General features: G+C 40.7%; 1 protein-coding gene across 1 annotated transcript in view; it reads right to left on the bottom strand.

Annotated features, from left to right (window-relative positions):
• LOC124718777 (histone-lysine N-methyltransferase 2C-like) overlaps positions 1-20966 on the bottom strand; it is a 434091-nt gene that overhangs the window by 249885 nt on the left and 163240 nt on the right. The window contains exons 34-36 of the mRNA XM_047244388.1: positions 17442-17564; positions 12232-12457; positions 4109-4223 (exon numbers count right to left, since the gene is read on the bottom strand). Coding sequence (XP_047100344.1) covers positions 4109-4223; positions 12232-12457; positions 17442-17564 — 464 coding nt within the window. The remainder of the gene's footprint in view (positions 1-4108; positions 4224-12231; positions 12458-17441; positions 17565-20966) is intronic.

Genomic DNA, 20966 nt, shown 5'->3' with positions numbered 1-20966 from the left:
ATAAAAAAATCTGTCATATCTCAGCGAGGAACTTTTAAATTTTCAGCAAAGGGCAGGAGCATGTACAGGGACTCTGGCTCAAGTTTAAAAGAATACAATCACTGAAAAGAGACTTCTAAAGAAACAGACATTACTGCATAATAGGTGTAAAACAAAGCGCAGGGGTGTGGATGGAGAGATGCTGAACGAAAAGCATTTGGCTGTCGAGAGAGCAATGAGTGATGTCTTCGGTGGCTACCGTAGCAGAATATTGTCAAATGACATTTCACAAAATCCTAAGAAATTCTGTCCATATGTAATGGCTGGTAGTGGCGCCGAAGTTAGTGTCCAGGCCCTAGTGAATGAGACAGGAACTGAAATTAAGAGTGGCAAAGCAAAAGCTGAAACGCTTAACTTCATTTTCAAATGTTCCTTTACAAAGGAAATCCGATTAGAACTGGCCCATTTAATCCTCGTATCACTGGAAAGATAGCTGAAATAGGTATCACTATCAGTGTCAGTGGTGTCGAGCAACAGCTGAAACCGTTAAAATCGAACAAAGCTCCAGGTCCCCAAGAAATACATGTCAGATTTTATACTGAATTTGTGTCGGAGTTAGCCCCTCTTCTCACTATAATCTACCACAGATCCCATAAACAAAAAACTGTGCCCAGTTCTTGGAAAACGGCACAGGTCACACCTTTCAAGTTGCAGACAATATTAATATTATAAACAGGCTCTTTGCAGATGATGGATTTATCTATAATGAAGTATTATCTGAAAGAAGCTGCATAAATATTCAGTCACATCTTGATAAGATTTCAACTTGGTGCACAGACTGGCAACTTGCTCAAAATGTTCAGAAATGTTAGATTTTGCACATGACAAAACAAAAAACTGTAGTTTTGACTGTAATATCAATCAATTGCTGTTGGAAACAGCCAAACCATACAAATACCTGGGTGTAACACTTTGTAGAGATACAAAATGGAACGACCACATAGATTCAGCCGTAGCTAAAGCAGGTTGTAGACTTTGGTTTATTGGTAGAATACTGGAAAAGTGCAATCAGTCAACTAAACAGATTGCTTACAAATCGCTCTTACGACCCAGCCTTGAATATTGCTCAACTGTATGGGACCCGTACCAGATACGATTAACAGGGGCTATTGAATGTATACAGAGAAGAGCAGCACGAATGGTAACAGGTTTGTTTAATCTGTGGAAGTGTGTCACGTCGATACTGAAGGAACTGAACTGGCAAACTCTTGAAAATTGATGTAAACTATTCCGAGAAAGTCTATAATGAAGTTTCAAGAACTGACTTCAAATGATTACTCTACGGATATACTACAAGCCCCTACCTATCGCTCGCATAGGGGTCATGAGGAATAATCACTGCACGTACAGAGACATTCAAACTGTCATTCTTCCTGCACTCCATACTCGAGTAGAACAGGAAGAAGCCCTAATATCGGGTACAAAGCGACTTACCCTCTACCGTGCACCTCATGGTGGTTTACAGAGTGTAGATGTAGATGTACAACATGATTTTTGTGCAGTTTCAAAAAAGCTGAAATCAACAGGAAAATACTGCTGATTTTTTACAGTATTCAACCCTTAATTAATTTTTGAGAAAAGTAACAAACAGTATATGGACTAAAGTTTCTTTTATTTGCCTTTTTTAATTCAAGATATCTGGAAACTTATAATGCAAAAGTCTGAGGGGAACTAAAATTTTTCAGTCGTTCTTTAATGTCTACATCTACAACTGGAAACAACGGCAATAAAAGGCCAAAAATTGATTATTTCAGAAACTGTAATACGCATCAAAATATTCATCGGAGCCTTACGTATTACCTGTTTTTGAAATTACCAGGAAGTTTTAGGAGCAGTTCAAGCAGTGAGGTTAAACTGGAAATAAAAAAACGGGTATATCAGAAAACTGGCTGTTTTACTGATAACTGCCATCCCTACTACAGCATTTTGGAAGACTGGAGGCACGTACAATACATAATACCTATCATGTAAAGAAAAAGTGAGGTATTAAAACACTGCCATCAAGCCAGAAACCTGATACAAGTCAGAAACTTCAGTTGCAGACCAGAAATGTGCAATAGAAAACATCAAGAAACTAGAGAAGAATCGTCAGAAAAATCCTGGGGCCTAATGACACAGAAGAAGACTACAGTCTGCAGAGTAGACAAGAGCCCCAATGGGCATCTAATGTGGGTATCTTTAACACTTCACAACGAAACTTCAACTGAAATTTTACGGGCATACCAAAAATGCCGGACACCCAAAAAAGTGGAAAGATCTCGGAATTCACAGAAATCACTGAGAATGTGAAGTGAATCGCCCAACTCGAAAAGACCTGGAGGATGTTGCCGTCACAGACTCAGATACACGAGACAGACAAACGTCCGACTACAAGTCAAAGTGGAATGTGAGCTGGGCGGCCACAATATTCGAGGCAGGAAGAACTTAATCAGAAGAAAATACACACTGAAAAGATGAACGAAGTGTGGCCCTGAGAAAATCTCACATCAAGCAGATGCTTGGCATGATCCTCTGGCAACCTATACATGTATAATAATAATACCACCACAGGAAAATCCAGGCTGCAATGTAATATTGTTATGAAAAGGATAGTTGCTACTCTCCATACAGAGGAGATGCTGAATTGCAGATAGAAACAACAAAAAGATTGTCACAAAATAAGCTTTTGGCCAACAAGACCTTTGTCAAAAATCCCCCCCACACACACACACACACAAATGCAACTCACAAACACATGACCGCAGCCTCTGGCAGCTGAAACCACACTACAAGCAGCAACAGCTGCAGCTGGAATGAGGTGGCGAGAGCACAGAGCAGGTAGGTGCAGTCGGGAGGTTAGACGGATGGTGGGAGGCTAGTCAAAAGGCAGAGAAGTAAAAAGACAGGCTGTGCTGGTGGGGCAGAGGGCTCTGTAGTGCCGGAATGGGGACAGGGAAGGGGCAGACGGGTGAGGAAAGTGACTAAGGAAGGAAGAAGCCAGGAGGGTTACGGGGACGTAGGATATATTGGAAACGAAGTTCCCACCTGTGCGATTCAGAAAAGCTGGTGTCGGTAGGAAGGACGGCACGAGCTATGAACCGGTCACTGAAATGAAGAATGTCTCGTTTGGAGCCACATTTGGCAACGAGCTGGACAGTCATTTCCTAGCCACAGTTTGTCGGTAGCCGTTCGTATGGACGGACAGCTCGTCGGTTGTCGTGCCCACGTAGAATGCGGCACACTGGTTGCAGTTTAACTCGTAGATCACGTGGCTGGTTTCACAGATGGCCCTGCCTCTGATGGGGTAGGTGTTGTTTGTGATTGGACTGGAGTAGGAGATGGTGGTGGGCGGATGTACGGGACAGGTCTCGCATCTAAGTTTATTACAGGAGTACGAGTCACGAGGAAAGGGGTCGGGAGCAGGGGTCGTGTAGGGACGGACGAGTACATTGTACAGGTTCGGTGGATGACGGAAAACCACTGTGGGAGGGGTGAGAAGGGTAGTGGGCAGAACATTTCCCATCTCAGGGCACGACAAGATGTAGACGAAGAAGCAGGAAGTGAGCGGAGGGGACAGTTTTTTGAGGTGGTGACTGCTGCCATCTATTCCATAATAAGAAGTCCCTTCCGTACAGCCCAACCACAGGTGGTCATCACATCACATAGTGTGGCTTCAGCCCCCAGTGGGTGGGTGCGCGTGTGTGTGTGTGTGTGTGTGTGTGTGTCAGTATCTCCGCTACATGGTAAGTAGCAACTATCCTTTTCGTAGTATTGTTCATAATAATACCAGTGATATCATTGGCCAACTACAAACTTTCCTTGTTAATTTTCAGTGTCCACTGCTCTCTTTGTCAGTTGACATTTGGTTATGGAAGCAGGTGATTTTGTGACCAATGCACTTCTCTGCTGCTAGCAGGTAGGAACCTACATCCAAGTGCAGCTCTACTTTGGTGGCTATTTTACTTAAAACATAAACTGTCAGTTTTTCTTCTCTTAAAAACCTGCCAGGTTAAACAGTGCAGCACATTTTCTTCTTACCCTCTAAACAAAACGTGACATTTCAAATGAGAAGAGTTCTGTAAATGAGTACCTGTTGTTCCGGAGTAGAGGAACTTGTGCTTGGAGCCACCGGTTGATCAGAGCTCTCTTCTTTTACCTGCTGTCTCGGGGATGGAGTCTCGGCTAACTTTGGCGTTGACGAGTGACTGAAAATACAAAAGCAGCTTTCACTTTTGGTCTATGTAAACAACAACAAAGATCTAAGTCTGCAGGCTTGCATTGCCATCGGTTGTTAGACTGTGTCATATTTCCTCTGTCCAATCTACATTTTGACATCTCTGCTGGTATCTTCTTCGGGATCTAGTAGTGTCCACAGTTGAATGAACACTTTACTGTAGAAAAAATATTATGTGGCCTGACAACCCAGAAGATTTTACCTTCAACAACAATGTTGTAAGACTAAATGGCATACAACCCAATGAAATTCTCTGCATATTGCATAACTAAGTGTGTGTGTGTGTGTGTGTGTGTGTGTGTGTGTGTGTGTGTGTAAACAGAAGAAATTGTAAATATATTAACTAGTTTCTAGGCGCATACCTCACCTGAAATTCTTTTGGTTGATCAAATACATTGTACTCCATGTTATTCTGAAAGACAGCCTTTCCTCTGCGAACACAATATTTACAGTACCATGTTATATCCTGCTCCTTTTTACTTTTTGTGGGAAATTATCTACTCATGTAGGCTACACAATTCCTCTTTCCTAGTTCACTTTTACATCTTTATTTACACCTTCTCTTCTAGTTCCTTAATGTCCTTCTGCAGAACATCATTTGATTTCCATTGTCTGCAACACTCTTCCATCTATTTTTTTCCTTTATAACGGTTTGAAGGGCAGTGCCAGTATTAAAAATTCATGGAACTATCCACAGTCCCAACCACCACATAACATATTTCTTTTATCAGTGGATGCTGTACCTCCTTGTTTTTGTTCACTAATAATATTTTCTCCAGATTATTTACCTTTCTTGTTTCATTAACCCAAAGGGCAAACCCATTGGTGTACAGACTTATAACTCTCTTCTCCCACAAATTTTTGGTCGTTTACAATAAGTGTATGAGGAAAACAGAGGTGGCCTAAGGAGAGAACAGACTTGTGGAAATTTCTGCTCTGCAGCGGAGTGTTTGTCGATACGAAACTTCCTGGCAGATGAAAATTGTGTGCTGGAACTAGATTCGAACTCGGGGCCTTTGCCTTTCGTGGGCAAGTGCTCTACCGGCTGAGCTACCCGAGCACAACTGACGACTTGCATCCTCTTGAACAGGGTGTATGCATGGACAAGGAAAAAAAATTCCCGGATTTTTCCCGGATTTCCCGGTTGAAAATACACTTTCTCCCGGGTGAAAATACACTTTTTTCGTGTTAAGTGACAGTATACTTCTCCTCGGCAATGCAAAATTTATCAATCCTTAGAATGTTTATGGTTTTCTACACAGACCTAGAATTTGCCGGCACTTTAGAAAACGAAACCCAGGGGGGAAAAAACACGTTTTGGAAAGATCTTTTATGTGCAGCAACATGTACGCTGCATTTTTTCGTGTTACGGAGGTATAAATTCAAATTCCACACAGCATGTTACTTTCCGAAGCAATGAAATCGAGATTACGACGCGCTTTTGTAAGCCAGTCATAGCCCATGTCACGTGATCCCGCCAGCTGATGACAGCATAGGACACGTGACATAGTCAACCAATAGCAAAGATCAATCTTCAGTAGCGCGAACACACAAAAAAGAAAAGTTAATGGTTTAAATTAATATACATAGTGTTGCTATAAGAAAAACAAACCTTTGACAAATAATATTGGTCTTACAGATTAATAAGCTCGAAGAGAAGCTAAGCTTCCACATATAATGCTGATCTTTTTGCGCGTGTTACACTTTACGATACATCACACAAATGTGCCAGTAAAATTTTTAATAAAGACGTAAATGTCTGATCTTCTGGGCTCGAAATTCTTCTAGATGGTCATCCTCAAAGAGTTGATTTTTAATTGAAAGTCAAACGCTCTGTCATTTAAGAAATTCATCGCACATTCTCTCACATAGTTCATCTTGCGTAAAAGGAAATTTACTTTGAAAGTAACACTTTACGAACCACCACCTGCAATATTTTCCCGTGGCCTGTTAGAAATTGGTTCGTTTCAGCAGTTGCGAGAGAGCGCCAGATAGCAGGCGTCACTGCGCCTGCGCAGATACGATGACGCAGGAAGCCCGCGTGTTCGTACGTGTAAAACATTAAAAGATATTGCATTATGTCATAAAAGAAAAGAGACATCAAAGGATACTTAAAGAGCATCTCAATTTCGTGAACCATACTAAAATGCATAATTCAGCTCAAAGTGCACAATCGTATGTCCAGATTCGGATGTAAATTTTCTGGAGTACCAGTACTGTATTATCTCATGTTTGGTTCTTTATTATGGCATAATGCCATACGAGCTAGAGGATGGAAAACGTGCACGTGAAATGCAGCGAACAGTTGAAACTAACCAACAGTGTGAAATTAAACACTTCGTGTCAAATAAACTGACAGCCTCAGCGCAAAAGATTAATAAAAGCCAAATCTATTTAGCAAACCGACAAAAATAACTTCATTGTTCTGCAAGGCGATTGATGCTTGATTGTCAGAAAGGTGGAAATAAAACCTGAAATTAACATCATATTTTGCCTTCTGTAATTATGCGAACGTATTTTAATTCATTTGGTAGCTCTCGGCCACAGAAATTCGTTTTGTTTTCATTTAATGTGAGTGCAATAAACGAAGGGGAAATAGCAAAATCACTAAACGTAAACACAGGTCACATGTGGAAATTACACCCCCCCCCCCCCCCCCCCCGCTACAAATCAGACTGCACTGTGCATCAGGCCCGTATCTACGATATTTCCGAACTGGAGCAATTTAGATAGTGGCGCCCAGCCACATATCTGTAGCCAGAAGCGGGAGAAGGTACTGCTCATACGCGACTCAACTGCGCATGCACAAGAGCCCGCCCGCAACTGCTCAAATCAATCTAATGTAAACAACTATCACGTCTCGCTCATCGGAGGCAATTTGTTGTTAGGAAGCACTGCATGTTCTTCCTAAAGCCTTTGACACACTTTGGTTCGCAGACGGTTGTATGAGAACTGTGTTTTGTTGTTGTATATGGCGCATTTCCTTTGCGACTTAGGTTTTATTTTCTTTTTTTTCTCTCTTTTTTTTCTCTTTCATGTCTTGTTGCTGCAGTATTATTCTGCAGTAGCGGGATACAGTAATATCTTTTGTTAGAATATTGGTTCTTAACAGTCAAAATCACAAAAATTTAACTGGTAACTAAAACAATGAAAAATTCCCGGAATTCTAAAAAATTCCCGGGTTTTTCCCCGGTTTTCTCCCGGACGAAAAAATTCCGGGGTTTTTCCCGGATCTCCCGGGTCTTATACACCCTGTTGAAGGTTCTGCCTCCAACCAGATGTAGAAAATGATGCTTCTTCCCCCATCCCCCCTTTTTTTCTCCTCCTGATCATGGATCATGGTGTAGAGATTGTTTAAACATACATGTCAAGCATAGGAAACTCACTGGGTGATAGTTTTGAAATAGGGTGCATGTCAAATTAAATCTTAGTGACAGTTGGATTATCTTCCTTCATTATATCATAAAACCATTTTGCACATATTTTATGTGATCTGCCCCTAGTTCGTAGTTCATTCTTCTCCTGCAGAAATGTGTGTGCTTTTATTTCCATTAAACCAACCTTACAACGGAGCAAGTTTAGGTGTGATGAGTCCTGAACTATAGATTGAAATATTTGTAACATATATGCTTGTATTCTGATAAGGAGTGTTATTTCAGCCCTAAACGTTTTTTTCTTTCTTCACGAGAATCTTTAACATTTTACTAACTGTGAGATGTAACGGCAAATAATCTGACGTAGACTTCCTCCTGCCATGGTGGCTCTCTCTGTATCCTTATGCTAATGATATACTTCAATTCTGGTTATTTACTACTCTCTGTTGAGGAGAAGGAATATTTAGAAATTTTAACAGAAACTTATATCGTGAAACTGGGTAATATCCTCATGGTAAAGTTCAGCAGCCTTACATTCTTTCATTCCTTTAGCTTTGAAGGCAAAACCTCAGATCCCTGAGTGCATTTAATAATAGGTTCCTTTTTACACTGTGCACTTTGCATTTCAAATCAATGTAAGGTCTTCTCAAATTGATATTTTTCACCCACCACAACACTCTTTGAGCTGTATGCCATTTTCATAATCACAAGAATCACCATATATTCTGATTCAGCTTTCAGTACCTCTTTGTGGACTAACACAAGAGCATCAAGTGAATTCTTGTCTGAAAGTAAGCTCGAGTGTTCAGACGACAACGAAGTGTGGTTGTAGCACAATTCCTGCCAGTAAATACTGTTACAATAATGAGTAACATGGCATCCAGCAACCTGGCATGCCACTCTACTCTACTGTCACCACCTGCTTGCTATGAAAGATGGACAAGATAATTGAGAATGATTTTGTTTCATTTGTCAACATTTGCATTAACTCTAAGAATGCATGTATCATGTTTTGCTAGAAACCTTGGGATTTTAAATGCTTATAAATGTGACAATATTCTGCTTTTGTTAAAACTCAGGTGAGAGGTTGGCGTAAAGGGTCAATGCAATTACTACACCTAATTTAACTTTGAATTTTTTTTTTTTTTTTTTTTTGCATTTATCAAGTTTTGAGAAAATGCTCTTCATATGGGAAGCTAGTGGCACAAGAACAAAATTAATAAAACTGCTTGTGGAAGATACAGATCGGAACATAATACGGCAATGGCAACATACAGAACTGAAGTATATCATTAGCAAAAGGATGCAGAGAGAGCCACTGTGGTGTGAGAAAGTCTACATCAGGTTATTTGCCATTAGATCTCACAGTCAATAAAATATTCAAGATAGTCTGTGAAGAAAGAGTTTAGCACTGAACTAATGCTCAGAATACAAAAATATATTTCAATCTATCATTCAGGACTGCTTGTACCTGAATCTGCTCCATTGTAGGACTCCTTGTACCTGAACCTGCTTCACTGTTAAGTTGGTTTAATGGAAATAAAAGCAGACACATGTCTGCAGAAGAAGAATGAATTATGAACTAGAGACACATCACATAAAATACACGCAAAGTGGTTTTACAGTATAATGAAGGAAGATAATCCAACCATCATGTAAGATTTACTTTGACATGCAGCCTATTTCAAAACTATCGATCAGTGAGATTTCCTATGCTAGACAAGTATGGTTAAACAATCTGTACATCACGATCCACACACACTCGGGAGAGGGAGAGAGGGGTGGAGGGGGGTGGAGGGGAGGGGGCGGGGAGAACCTTCAAGAGGATACAATTGAGTTGCTTCAACTTTGCTGGAGTTTCTTTCTGACTTGGGCAAGGAACAACCAAATGATGGCAACAATCTTATACATCTACTCTCAGATTCTTGCGGCAGCCAAAATAAAAACAGTTGTATGATGTCAATGCTTACAGCTTTCCTGTAAAAACACAAAATTTAATAATATTCATCACTTATTTCCTGTTCGTAGCCATAGCTACATGTCTCCAGACTGAGTGTTTGATAGAATTGAGAAGTCTTTCAGAAAAAAACCAAACATCTGGTCTTTTCTAGAATAATATGTTCTTTCAGAAGAGCACAATACTCTCAAAGTTCTAAAAATAGACTGGATCATTAAAAATCTAAAAGACAGTGCACAGAAAGTACTAAAATCCAAGCTACCATTCAGAAAACTTTACAATAACAATGTAATTACAATATGCAATTCTCCTTTTAGCACAGTTATTCAGTTATTACATTGTATAGTATTGGTGATGATGATGATGATGATCATATAAGCTAAATAATTGTGTTAGAACAGTCATAATCGTTATTACTGTGTTATGACACTGTTTTTCTATTATTATTGTTTGAATTCCCAATGGAGTTAAAATCTAAATTTAAAAAAATGCAATATCTAATAGTGGAACCACCACAAATATGCACTGTAAAACAATGCAGGCATGTTCAGAAAAAATTCCTAGTCTCAAGTGTGTTTTATTATGTTTTAACACCTTTGACAATGTGGAAAGCTATATCTTTCTGACATCTTCATTCCAAAGCAAACACACGAAAGTTTGTCAGTGATGTTTCTCGTGCAACGGATACTGGGAAATGCAACAGCATATTGCACCTGCGCAATTTATAGTACCCAGTGATACACAAACTGAAACCTGCTAATTGTCATAGACAGTTTTCTTCCTGTTCACTGGTAGAGGACAAAACAAATAATAAGCAACATATCAGCCACAGATGTACAATGTAACAATGGGGCTTATGACATTAAACTTTGCACAAACAGGAAATTTTCATTAAATATGAAGAAGAATTAAAATTATAAGTGTTCAGTAGTGTTCCGGTGTAACGACAAGCGCCGGCACGACGATGACGAGTGCTACAGCAGATACTACTGTGAGATGACGTCAGCCGAGAGTGACGCCACGACTGGAACAGCAACTACACAAAGAGATAAGCACCACACAGCCTAGCCGCGCCCACGAGCCTTCATAAAAACGCTATAGCACTGACTTACGAACTGAATTGTTTCGCTTGCACGGAAATTGTATATACTGAAGGACATCGATTGTTTGCACATCGCCTTTGTCAATGTGCAAAGTTAAGTATTGTCAATTTAACTTATTGTAATAAACTCCATTATTAATATTTGCTAGAGTCGCTGTCTAGCGATCCGAGACAACAGCTTCCTAGGCCCCCTACATTAGACGAGTGGGCAAGATACTACAAGTAGTTACGACTGGCTACTTACTTCTACACAGTTTTTTTAATTTTCCATTTTACAATACTATCTAAACATTTAAACAAATAATGGAAAATCCAGGAAGGAATGTAACAATACCAGAGAAGGAAAGTTGCTACTCACCATATAGCGGAGATACTGAATCGCGAAAGACACAACAAAAAGATTCACACAATTAAAGCTTTCGGCCATTAAGGCCTTTGTCAGCATTAGACACACACACACACACACACACGCACACACACACACACACACACACACACACACACACAGAGGTAAATGCAACCTGCACAAACGTCTGCAGTCTCAGAGAGCTGAAACCACACTGCGAGCAGCAGCACCAGTGCACGAGGGGAGTGGCGACTGGGTGGGGGTAAGGAGGAGGCTGGGGCGGGGAGGGGGGAGGGATAGCACGGTGGGAGTGGCGGACAGTGAAGTGTTGCAATTTAGACAGAGGGCAGGAGAGAAAGTGCGCAGGCAGGAGGGGGTAAGTAGCGGAAAGTAGAGAAATAAAAAGAAATTAAAAGACTGGGTGTGGCAGTGAAATGACGGCTATGTAGTGCTGGAATGGGAACAGGGAGAGAGCCGGACGGGTGAGGGCAGTGACTGACGAAGGTCGAGGCCAGGAGGGTTACGGGAACGTAGGAAGTATTGCAGGGAAAGTTCCCACCTGCGTAATTCAGAAAAGCTGGTGTCGGTTGGAAGGATCCATACGGAACAGGTTGTGAAGCAGTCATCGAGACGAGGGATATCACGTTTGGCAGCGTGTTCAACAACAGGGTGGTCCACTCGTTTTTCGGCCACAGTTTGTCGGTGGCCGTTCGTGCGGACAGACAGCTCGTCGGTTATCGTGCCCGCGTAGAATGCGGCACAGAGATTGCAGCTTAGCTTGCAAATCACGTGACCGGTTTTACAAGTAGCCCTGCCTTTGATGGGATAGGTGATGTTAGTGACCGGACTGGAGTAGTTGGTGGTAGGAGGATGTACGGAACAGGTCTCGCATCTAGGTCTATTACAGGGGTACGAGCCACGAGGTAAGGGACCGGTAGCGGGGGTCGTGTAAGGACGGACGAGTATATTGTGTAGGTTCGGTGAACGGCAGAATACCACGGTAGGAGGGGTGGGAAGAACAGTGGGCAGGACATTTCTCATTTCGGGGCACGACGAGAGGTAATCGAAACCAATTATACAAACTCGACAATAACTAAGTGAATTTTAACAACCGCACAAAAATCACTGACGTGACTGTCGACCGATCCGGGAAACTCTGTCAGAAAGTTGCAGTACGGCAGAGAAGTGCACCAGCGGTACCTCGTCGGGGTGGACGGTGTCGGGGCAGGTGGCCGGACGGCGGGTGTCGCGCTCACGGCAGTCGCCGGCGGCTCCTTCTTGACCCCTTTGTGATCGTCGTTTGTCCTTCCTGCCGCTACTTCCTCCAGGTCCAGGTTGTCGTCCAGTATGTTCGTCTTTTCTCCTCCCACTACACTGCTCAGTTCTGGATCCGCATACTCCAAGATGTTGAAATCGTTGCCCATCTCTGCCAGGTAATAATACAGAGACGGTTACAAATGTTTTTACACATTCGTAGTTAAGTGTGAACACATTACATATACAGTGTACGAAATAGATCGTATATTAAATTTCAGGCACGCAGTCGCGCAAATAAAATTTCTTCCACAGATATTTCGCTCACGTCTCATCCGGCCGTCCTCAGAGTGAGTCACGAGACTGACGACGAGGTGCCGAACATGGCCTTTTACGCTCCACTGCGGCAGTACTGAACACGTGGGTCACAGACGCCGGTCGGCGGCAGAGACATACACTTACACACGCGCCGCCTGTGGCGGAGGTGTACAGACATTCGATTCACGCATCGGTACGTGTTCGGCAGCGGTGACACCGTGACAACTTCTCTGCAGTTTAATTACACGGAGAGCCGGATTCCGTGCTTTGTCCAAATTAAAACCATTGCCTCTATTTATTAAATTATTAGCGAATCTGATCTCTATATCTTCTTTGAAGACAGAATCCCAAAAGGAAGAGGTGGATGTTATAAATCTTCACATCACTGTAGTTTACGGAATGCCCTGTACGAATACAACGTTCGGCCACAGCTGACTCGTCTGGACTTGATAAGTAAGTGTATCAAGGAAGTTCCACACATCTTTCACGAACAGCGCACGTCGTTTGACCTATGTATGACTTTTCACAATGTCCGCGAAGAATCTAATACACACCTGCCTTACGAAGTAATAACTGTTCTTCACAGAGCCGAGTAAAACTGCAATCTTTGTGGGGGGCAAGAAGATCACCTCAACACAATGTTTCGCGAGAATACAGCCTATCTTCGAGGAAAGAGCTCCCACATAGGGCAACAATGCACTCGATCGGAAGGAATTACTCTCTTCTTCCTCATCACGTACTTGCATTCTAGGTTTTACATTGAATGTTCTACGAAATTGTTGCCGAGAAAATCCATTCACTATAAAAATGCTTTGAGGTAAGTGAGCTCTTCTCACAAATGATCTTTATTGGACATACAGTGCGCCCCACGCACTAAAGTCTTCGCTGTAAAGTTGGCGGTACATTAGGACGTGTCATATATCGTAAACCGACACACACAAATCTATATCTACATGCCAGTAGCTGCCATCACCCTTCAAAGACCGTAGGTGTCCTTAAGACCTTAGTGCAGAGGGCGCACTGTATATCCAATAAAGGTAATTTGAAAGAAGTGCTCACCTCAAGATCATTTTTAAAGCAAATGGATTTTCCCCACAGCAAATTCGTAGAGCATTCAATGTGAAACTTAGAATGCAGGAGTGTGATGGGATGAAGGTAGTAATTCCTTCTGATCAAGTGCATTTTTGCACTATGTGGATGCTCTTTCCTCGAAGATAGACCGTATTCTCAAGAAACACTGTGTTAAGGTGATCTTCCGGCAGGTTTGTATCAGATTCCTTGCAGAAATTGTGAGATGTCATACATAGGTCAAACAACATGCATCAGCATCGTTCGTAACAGATTCGTGGAACGTCAAAGATACACACGCTTATGCCAGCCAGACAAGTCAGCTGTGGCCAAACATTATACTGGTACAGGGCATTCCATGAACTACAGTTAAGTGCAGATTTTAACATCCACCTCTTCCTTTGGGATTCTGCCTTCAAGGACGCTATAGAGATTACATTAGCTGATAATTCAATAAATAGAGATAGTGGTTTTAATTTGGACAAAGCATGGAATCCGACTCTTGGGGTAATTAAACTGCAGAGAAGTCATCACGGTGTCACCATCGCCGAATTGAATGTCTGTATGCCTTCACCAGAGGTGGCGCATATGTAAGTGTACCTCTTGACCGCCGACCAGCGTCTGTGACCCATATGCGCAGCATGAAGCATATAAGGCCACACTTGGCACCTTTTTGTCAATCTTGCAACTCACTCTGAGGATGACTGGACGATATGTGGCCGAAATATCAGTGGAAGAATTTTCATTTGCGTGGCTGCATGCCCGACACTTAATGGACCATTCATTACGCCGCGAGAAGTTGAAAAAGTATGTTGATGTTATTGTGGTCTTCAGTCTAGAGACTGGTTTGATGCAGCTCTCCATCCTACTCTATCCTGTGCAAGCTTCTTCGTCTCCGAACAACTATTGCAATCTACATCCTTCTGAATCTGTTTAGTGTATTCGTGCCTTGGTCTCCATCTACGATTTTTACAATCCCCCGCTTCGCTCCAATACTGAATTGATGATCCCTTGATGTCTCAGAACGTGCCCTACCAATTGGTCCCTTCTTCTAGTCAAGCTGTGCCACAAATTCCTCCTCTCCCCAATTCTATTAAGTACCTTCTCATTAGTTACATGATCTACCCATCTAATTTTCAGTATTCTTCTGTAGCACCATATTTCGAAAGCTTCTATTCTCTTTTTGTCTAAACTATTTATCGTCTATGTTTAACTTCCACACACTGCTACACTCCATACAAATACTTTCAGAAAAGACTTCCTGACACTTAACTCTATACTCGATGTTAACAAATTTCTCTTCTTCAGAAATGCTTTCCTCGCCATTGTCAGTCTACAATTTATGTCCTCTCTACTTCAATCGTCACCAGTTATTTTGCTCCCCACCCATCTCCTCAATTCCCACCTTTTTGCAGTTTCTTCAGTTTTAATCTACGGTTCATAACGAACAGATTGTGGTCAGAGTCCACACCTGCCCCTGGAAATGTCTTACAATTTAAAACCTAAATCTCTGTCTTACTATTATATAATCTATCTGAAACCTTCCATTGTCTCCAGGCCTCAACAAGTATACAACCTTCTTTCATGATTCTTAAACCAAGTGTTAGCTATGATTAAGTTATGCTCTGTGCAAAATTCTACCAGGCGGTTTCCTCTTTCATTCCTTACCCCCATTCGATATTCACCTACTACTTTTTCTTCTCTTCTTTTTCCTACTATCGAATTCCAGTCCCCCCCCCCCCCCCCCCCCAAATGACTATTAAATTATCATCTCCCTTCACTATCCGAATAATTTCTTTTATCTCATCATACATTTCTTCAATCTCGTCATCTGTGGAGCTAGTTGGCATATAAATTTGTACTACTGTGGTAGGCATGGGCTTCGTGTCTATCTTTGCTACAATAATGCATTCACTATGCTGTTCATAGTAGCTTATGCAAACTCATATTTTTTTATTTATTATTAAACCTACTCCTGCGTTACCCCTATTTGATTTTGTATTTATAACCCTGTATTCTCCTGACTAGAAGTCTTGTTCCTCCTGCCACTGAACTTCACTACTTCCCACTATATTTAGCTACATAGGCATATGGAATAGATTCGTTCATAGTTATTCTGAACTGTCCTCACCATTTTTCCAGTTGTCGGACGATCTGTCACTAATCGTTGCGCAAACCAAAAATTACTTCTTGTTTTCACAGCCTTGTCTGCTGTGTGGTATAGTAGGGTGGCCATTATTTTTCAACTTTATAAAAAGTTGTCACAATTGATAAATGCAACAATCTGCACAATGTTTTATGTTTTACATCGCTCAAACGGCTGTAAGATGACCCCCGATAACAATTGACTTTATGAATTTTTCACACAAGTCACATTTAAAAAAATAATAATACTAAAATTAAAAAAAAAAAATAAATAAAATAAAAAAATAGGCATTTCACTTCCAATTACCTTTAGAAGCTAATAATGAAAATTAAAACAAATTTAACAGTTCCATTGCTGTGGGTCCGTATACTTGTCCTGTTCCGCCATTTCCCAGCTGCCATGCAAGTGTATACGCGCATTACTCAGATTTCCCTACAGTGCTATGAATGCCAGTACACATCCTGACTTGCCTACCTCTCACTGCTGCGGAAGAGTTACTTACAAATCTCACTGACTAAAAAAGATTCAAGTATTTCTCATACAACATACGTGCCTCATGGGGTGCTGTCAATTGCAAAAAACATTTCGACATCTCGAATCACTTACGAGATATGACAACTGTTATGACTACACGATTCACGATGTGCAAGGAAGGATGTGAATGGGCATGACATATATGATCATCCTCCGTATATGAAACCCTGAACTAGAGAACAAAATCAGATATCAGTCTACTCTCAACTTCAAATAAGATTCTGGTATCTTATCTACATTTCATTCACTGCAATGTACGAGTTAAAATCAACAATATGCGAAGTTTACACAATGCGTTTTTTGATGCAATATATTACTCAATTGGATACAGCGCAGTATCACGGATAATGACAAGAAATTCTGCTCTTTATCAAGTGACATCAGACCGTAGGATGTGCAAAAATCAAACTTTTCCACCTAATGGTTTTCAAAAAATTGGACGATAAGTACTTCGTATCACCAGAACACCATCATTCACTCTTTTTGTCTCTCAATGATAAATTTTGGCTGTATGTTCCAATCAAATCATCTGCTGTTTCTTAAAATCAATCTTTACATCAAATATCACCATAATTTTTCATAAATTATCCAACAATAGCTTATCCAAAAGGAAAGACAAAACAGTAAGAATTAATACTGATTAAAGCTCTTAAACTGTAAAGTTTTGCTTGAACTGTTATACTCAATCTTACATCAAACCAAAACATTCAATTACGTATTACGGTACACATACCGTCACAAGACAACAATATATGGACACGCAAGTACAAAGTGAGAGGAAAACTCATTACTTTCTAAATGGAAATAAGAAACGACAGAAAAAACGAAAAGAGGAAAATCTTTTTAACACTTGTCACAGATTGCAGCAGAGGCTGCAGCTATCCAATGCCACTCTGACAATTTGTTCTTGCAGACAATACCTAAATATAAATTACACCCCGTAGCCAACTTGTGGGTCAGCTTACCTCTCTATTTCTTATAAAATATTTTTGTTTCCAGTCTTACACGTAAATACGTGGCAGTAGTTAAAATAGTGTGTTTAATTCCCACCGTGCCACGGCTTCGGAAGCATTTTAATTTCAGTACTCACCAAGCAGTTCGTCATCGTCGCCCAGTTCTCCAAGTATCGCTCCGACGCCTTCTTCTTCCAACTTCTCTAGCTCTTCGGTCACACTTTCAGGTATTTCTTGAGCATCCGATGACACAATGGCACCTACAACGATGAAAAGTAAAGCAACTGAGAATTCTGTCGAAAGTAAAACACGATCACAGCACAGCTGTGACATTTGAGTTAGCGGTACGGTATCTCTCAACAATCAGGCGCATGTAAATCTCAAACATTATGTACAAACTCGAGCGCCCCAGTGACAAGTGCACGAGCCATCATCAGAACAAGACTGTATGAACTCACGGGTCCCCTCACAGGTCTCCCTGTACAAACTGCTGGCAGCACTAAGCACTCTAATTAATTAACTTTATGCTCTAATTGCAGTCTTTCATTAATTGTTGGTTCTCTATTCCACATTTCATTTCCAAAGTAGAATGGCTATTTTACAGCAATGTGGACAGTGCAACATACAGAAATTCGGAGCAGTCCAGGAGGGTGTGCAGATGGCTGAAGTGGTCAAGGCAACCACTCTAATAGGATGACAAATCTGGGTTCGGATCCCAGTCCAGCACAAATGTTACGAATAGATAATAAATCTGCACTTTAACACAGCTGACACCAAGATATTTTCAGACAGAGAATTTATTTCGAATTAAAGTGACATTCCTAATTCAATGTGCTATCAACTGCAATACTGGAACAGCTCCCTTTCTCTTTCAATGTTCTGCAGAAAATTTGTTACCTCATCTTCAAAATGCCACAAGTAGTTTGTGTTTCAGCTCGTTTACTGTGAACGGAAATTCGTCGCACATTAGTGAAGGCTATCGACTCCTTTATTTCGACGGTTGCCACGCAGTTCACTCGAAGGTGGCCAGGATGAAGGACGGCCCACATACATTCGCTGTACAGTAAATACAGCGAGAGAGCCTAATTTGCTTTTAAACGTAGTTATTTTTGATAAATTATCACTGTACCTGATGATATATTAAATGCTTGGAAAGAATGTTTTGACAACTTATTTTTGAACAGCCCAGAACTAGAAAAGAAGCTGGAGGTAATTCGCCCTACGATAGCTGTACATCTTGTAAATGACCCAACATACGAAGAAGTAATCAACAATTTGAGAAAAACTGAAAATACCACAACGTAGTGGGAGCTGATGGAGTACCAGGGGAATTTCTCAAACACGAAAAATTGTTTCATTTTATTCTTAAAATTTGGAAAGACGAAAAAATACCAAATGAATGGAGGGAATCAATCATTATCCCTACACACAAGAAGGGAGATAAACAAAACTGCAAGAATCAGGGGAATATTCCAACTGGTCACAGCATAAAAGTACTGTCACATATAATATTTTAGAGACACCCCCTATACCGAGGACATAACAGGGGACTACTAGAATGGTTTTTGGAAAAGTAGATTGACAACAAGCAGCATCTACTGCATCGAGACCATAGCTGAAAAAATATGGGAATACAACAAGAGCATCCATTACCTGTTCATAAACTTCCAGAAAGCCTACAATTCGGTGCAAAGAGAAACAGTTCCAAAAATCCTACAGTTTGGTGCACAGAGAAATGGTGCAGGGAATCGTAGCAGACTACGGAATCCGCAAGAAACTCATCAGTTAGGTCAAAGTGCGTATGGAGAAGGCAGTAGGCAGGCTGACATACTGTGGCTCAGTATCCGACTGTTTTGAGAAATGGCTTCAATCTTGCCATGGAAAGCGTGGTACGAGAAACCAAACGAGTGACAAATGGAAACATTACAGATAAGCAACCAAATATACTGGCCTACGCAAATGACAGTTTTAACTGGAAATAACAGTGGTGAAAATGAAACACTGTTCGAGAAGCTAAATGAAACTGCCACGAAAATAGGCTTAAAAATTATCGTATAAAAAACAGAATATATGATAGTACGAAGGAAAAATATGATTGCAAAATAACATTATAATCTTCACACGGAAAACTGTACTTTTCAGGAACACTCCCAACTTGAAATATCTTGGTGTAATTAGAAATGTTTGCAATAGAAGATACGGAACACAAACAGAGTTTACTTTTCCCTCCAAAAACTTCTATCCTCCGAACTAGGAAAACTGAGCTGAAATTCTACAACACAATCATCAGGCCACTACTGCTACATGGAACCAAAGCACAGAGTGTGACCAAAAATGAAGAGTACCATCTCTCACTCTTTGAAAATAAAGTGAACAGAAAAATCTTAGGGCGTATATCTGATAGAGCAACACAAAGGTGGATTTGAAGATCCAACAAAGAAATAGTTAAGCTAGGGGACTAATCCTTGGTAGCGAACGTCGCTGAAGTGAGACGTTTGCAATGGGCGAGCCACAATGTCGGAGTGGACAGTGGCAGAATAGCCCGTCAGATATATGACGAAAAGATGGAAAGCTCGAGACCCCCTGGAAGACTGAGAGGCAGATGGTAAGAGGAGGTGACCTGAGACAGCAGAGAGCTGGGTATCACTGCTTGGGAAGAAGTGGCACAAGACGGGAAGAACAAGAGGCGTATAGGGAGAGCAATGCGGGATTGTTACGTCCCAAAGAAGCCAACAGAGGGACTGACTTTAGTAGCTATGTATAGAGCATTGACAATACCTACATTTTCATGCCACTGTGAATAATCTGTCTTAAGGAACTTGTCACTTAAATTAAATCTGTTTACAGGTACCCTTATTAAGAAAAAAACTGTTCAATTTCATTAGTCATAATTTTTGTAATTTTACCAATTCCTACAATCTTTCAGCTGTCAGTTCTGATTAATAACTCAAAACATACATGACACTAACAGTTGTTATATTTTATGCTGTTGTGACACAGACGAATGACTTAATTGCAGTGTATCCCCTACTTTACGTTTTCATGGGGTCCAGACTTAAAAACCGCAAAACTGAGGAAAATGCAGAGCCAATGAAAATGTTAAAACCTCCAAAATATGAACAAAACCATATGTACGAGTAAAAATCGTAATACTCACTAACACAATGTATAAAATCTGTGTATAAGCGAAGGAAACTAAATGTAAAATACAATGTTTATACAATAATTTGTGGTAATGAATTTCTTCAGTTCTTAAAAAATCACAGATGTGTAACAAGTAAAAACTTGCCAAAAAATTGAAATTAGTATGTGTGTACAAGGAAACTGAGATATTTTCCTACATGCTACAACCACCAATTTTACATCAACAAATGCGAGACATCTTCCCTTCGTGTTCACCCAGCAAAAAGCAAAAATTGAAGCATACAGTGAATTAAACCTAAAACTGAAGTACGATGAAAGATGTCAGAACCTAATGTGTGCATGCAACTTGGGTCGAGACCATATTTCAAGCTGTGTACATACTAAGCTTAAAACATGTTTGCAAAACATGTTTCCGGCTATTTGATGTGGACACCATTTGGAAATATCTTTCAAAACACAGAAAGATCTGTCCATAGCAACGCCCTTACAGATCAAAGGAAAAAATGTTTCACGCCAGC

Source organism: Schistocerca piceifrons, chromosome 10, assembly GCF_021461385.2.
Source record: "Schistocerca piceifrons isolate TAMUIC-IGC-003096 chromosome 10, iqSchPice1.1, whole genome shotgun sequence".
Taxonomy (NCBI): domain Eukaryota; kingdom Metazoa; phylum Arthropoda; class Insecta; order Orthoptera; family Acrididae; genus Schistocerca; species Schistocerca piceifrons.
The sequence above is the reverse complement of the archived record's forward strand: the minus strand, read 5'-3'. Positions and strand labels throughout refer to the sequence as shown.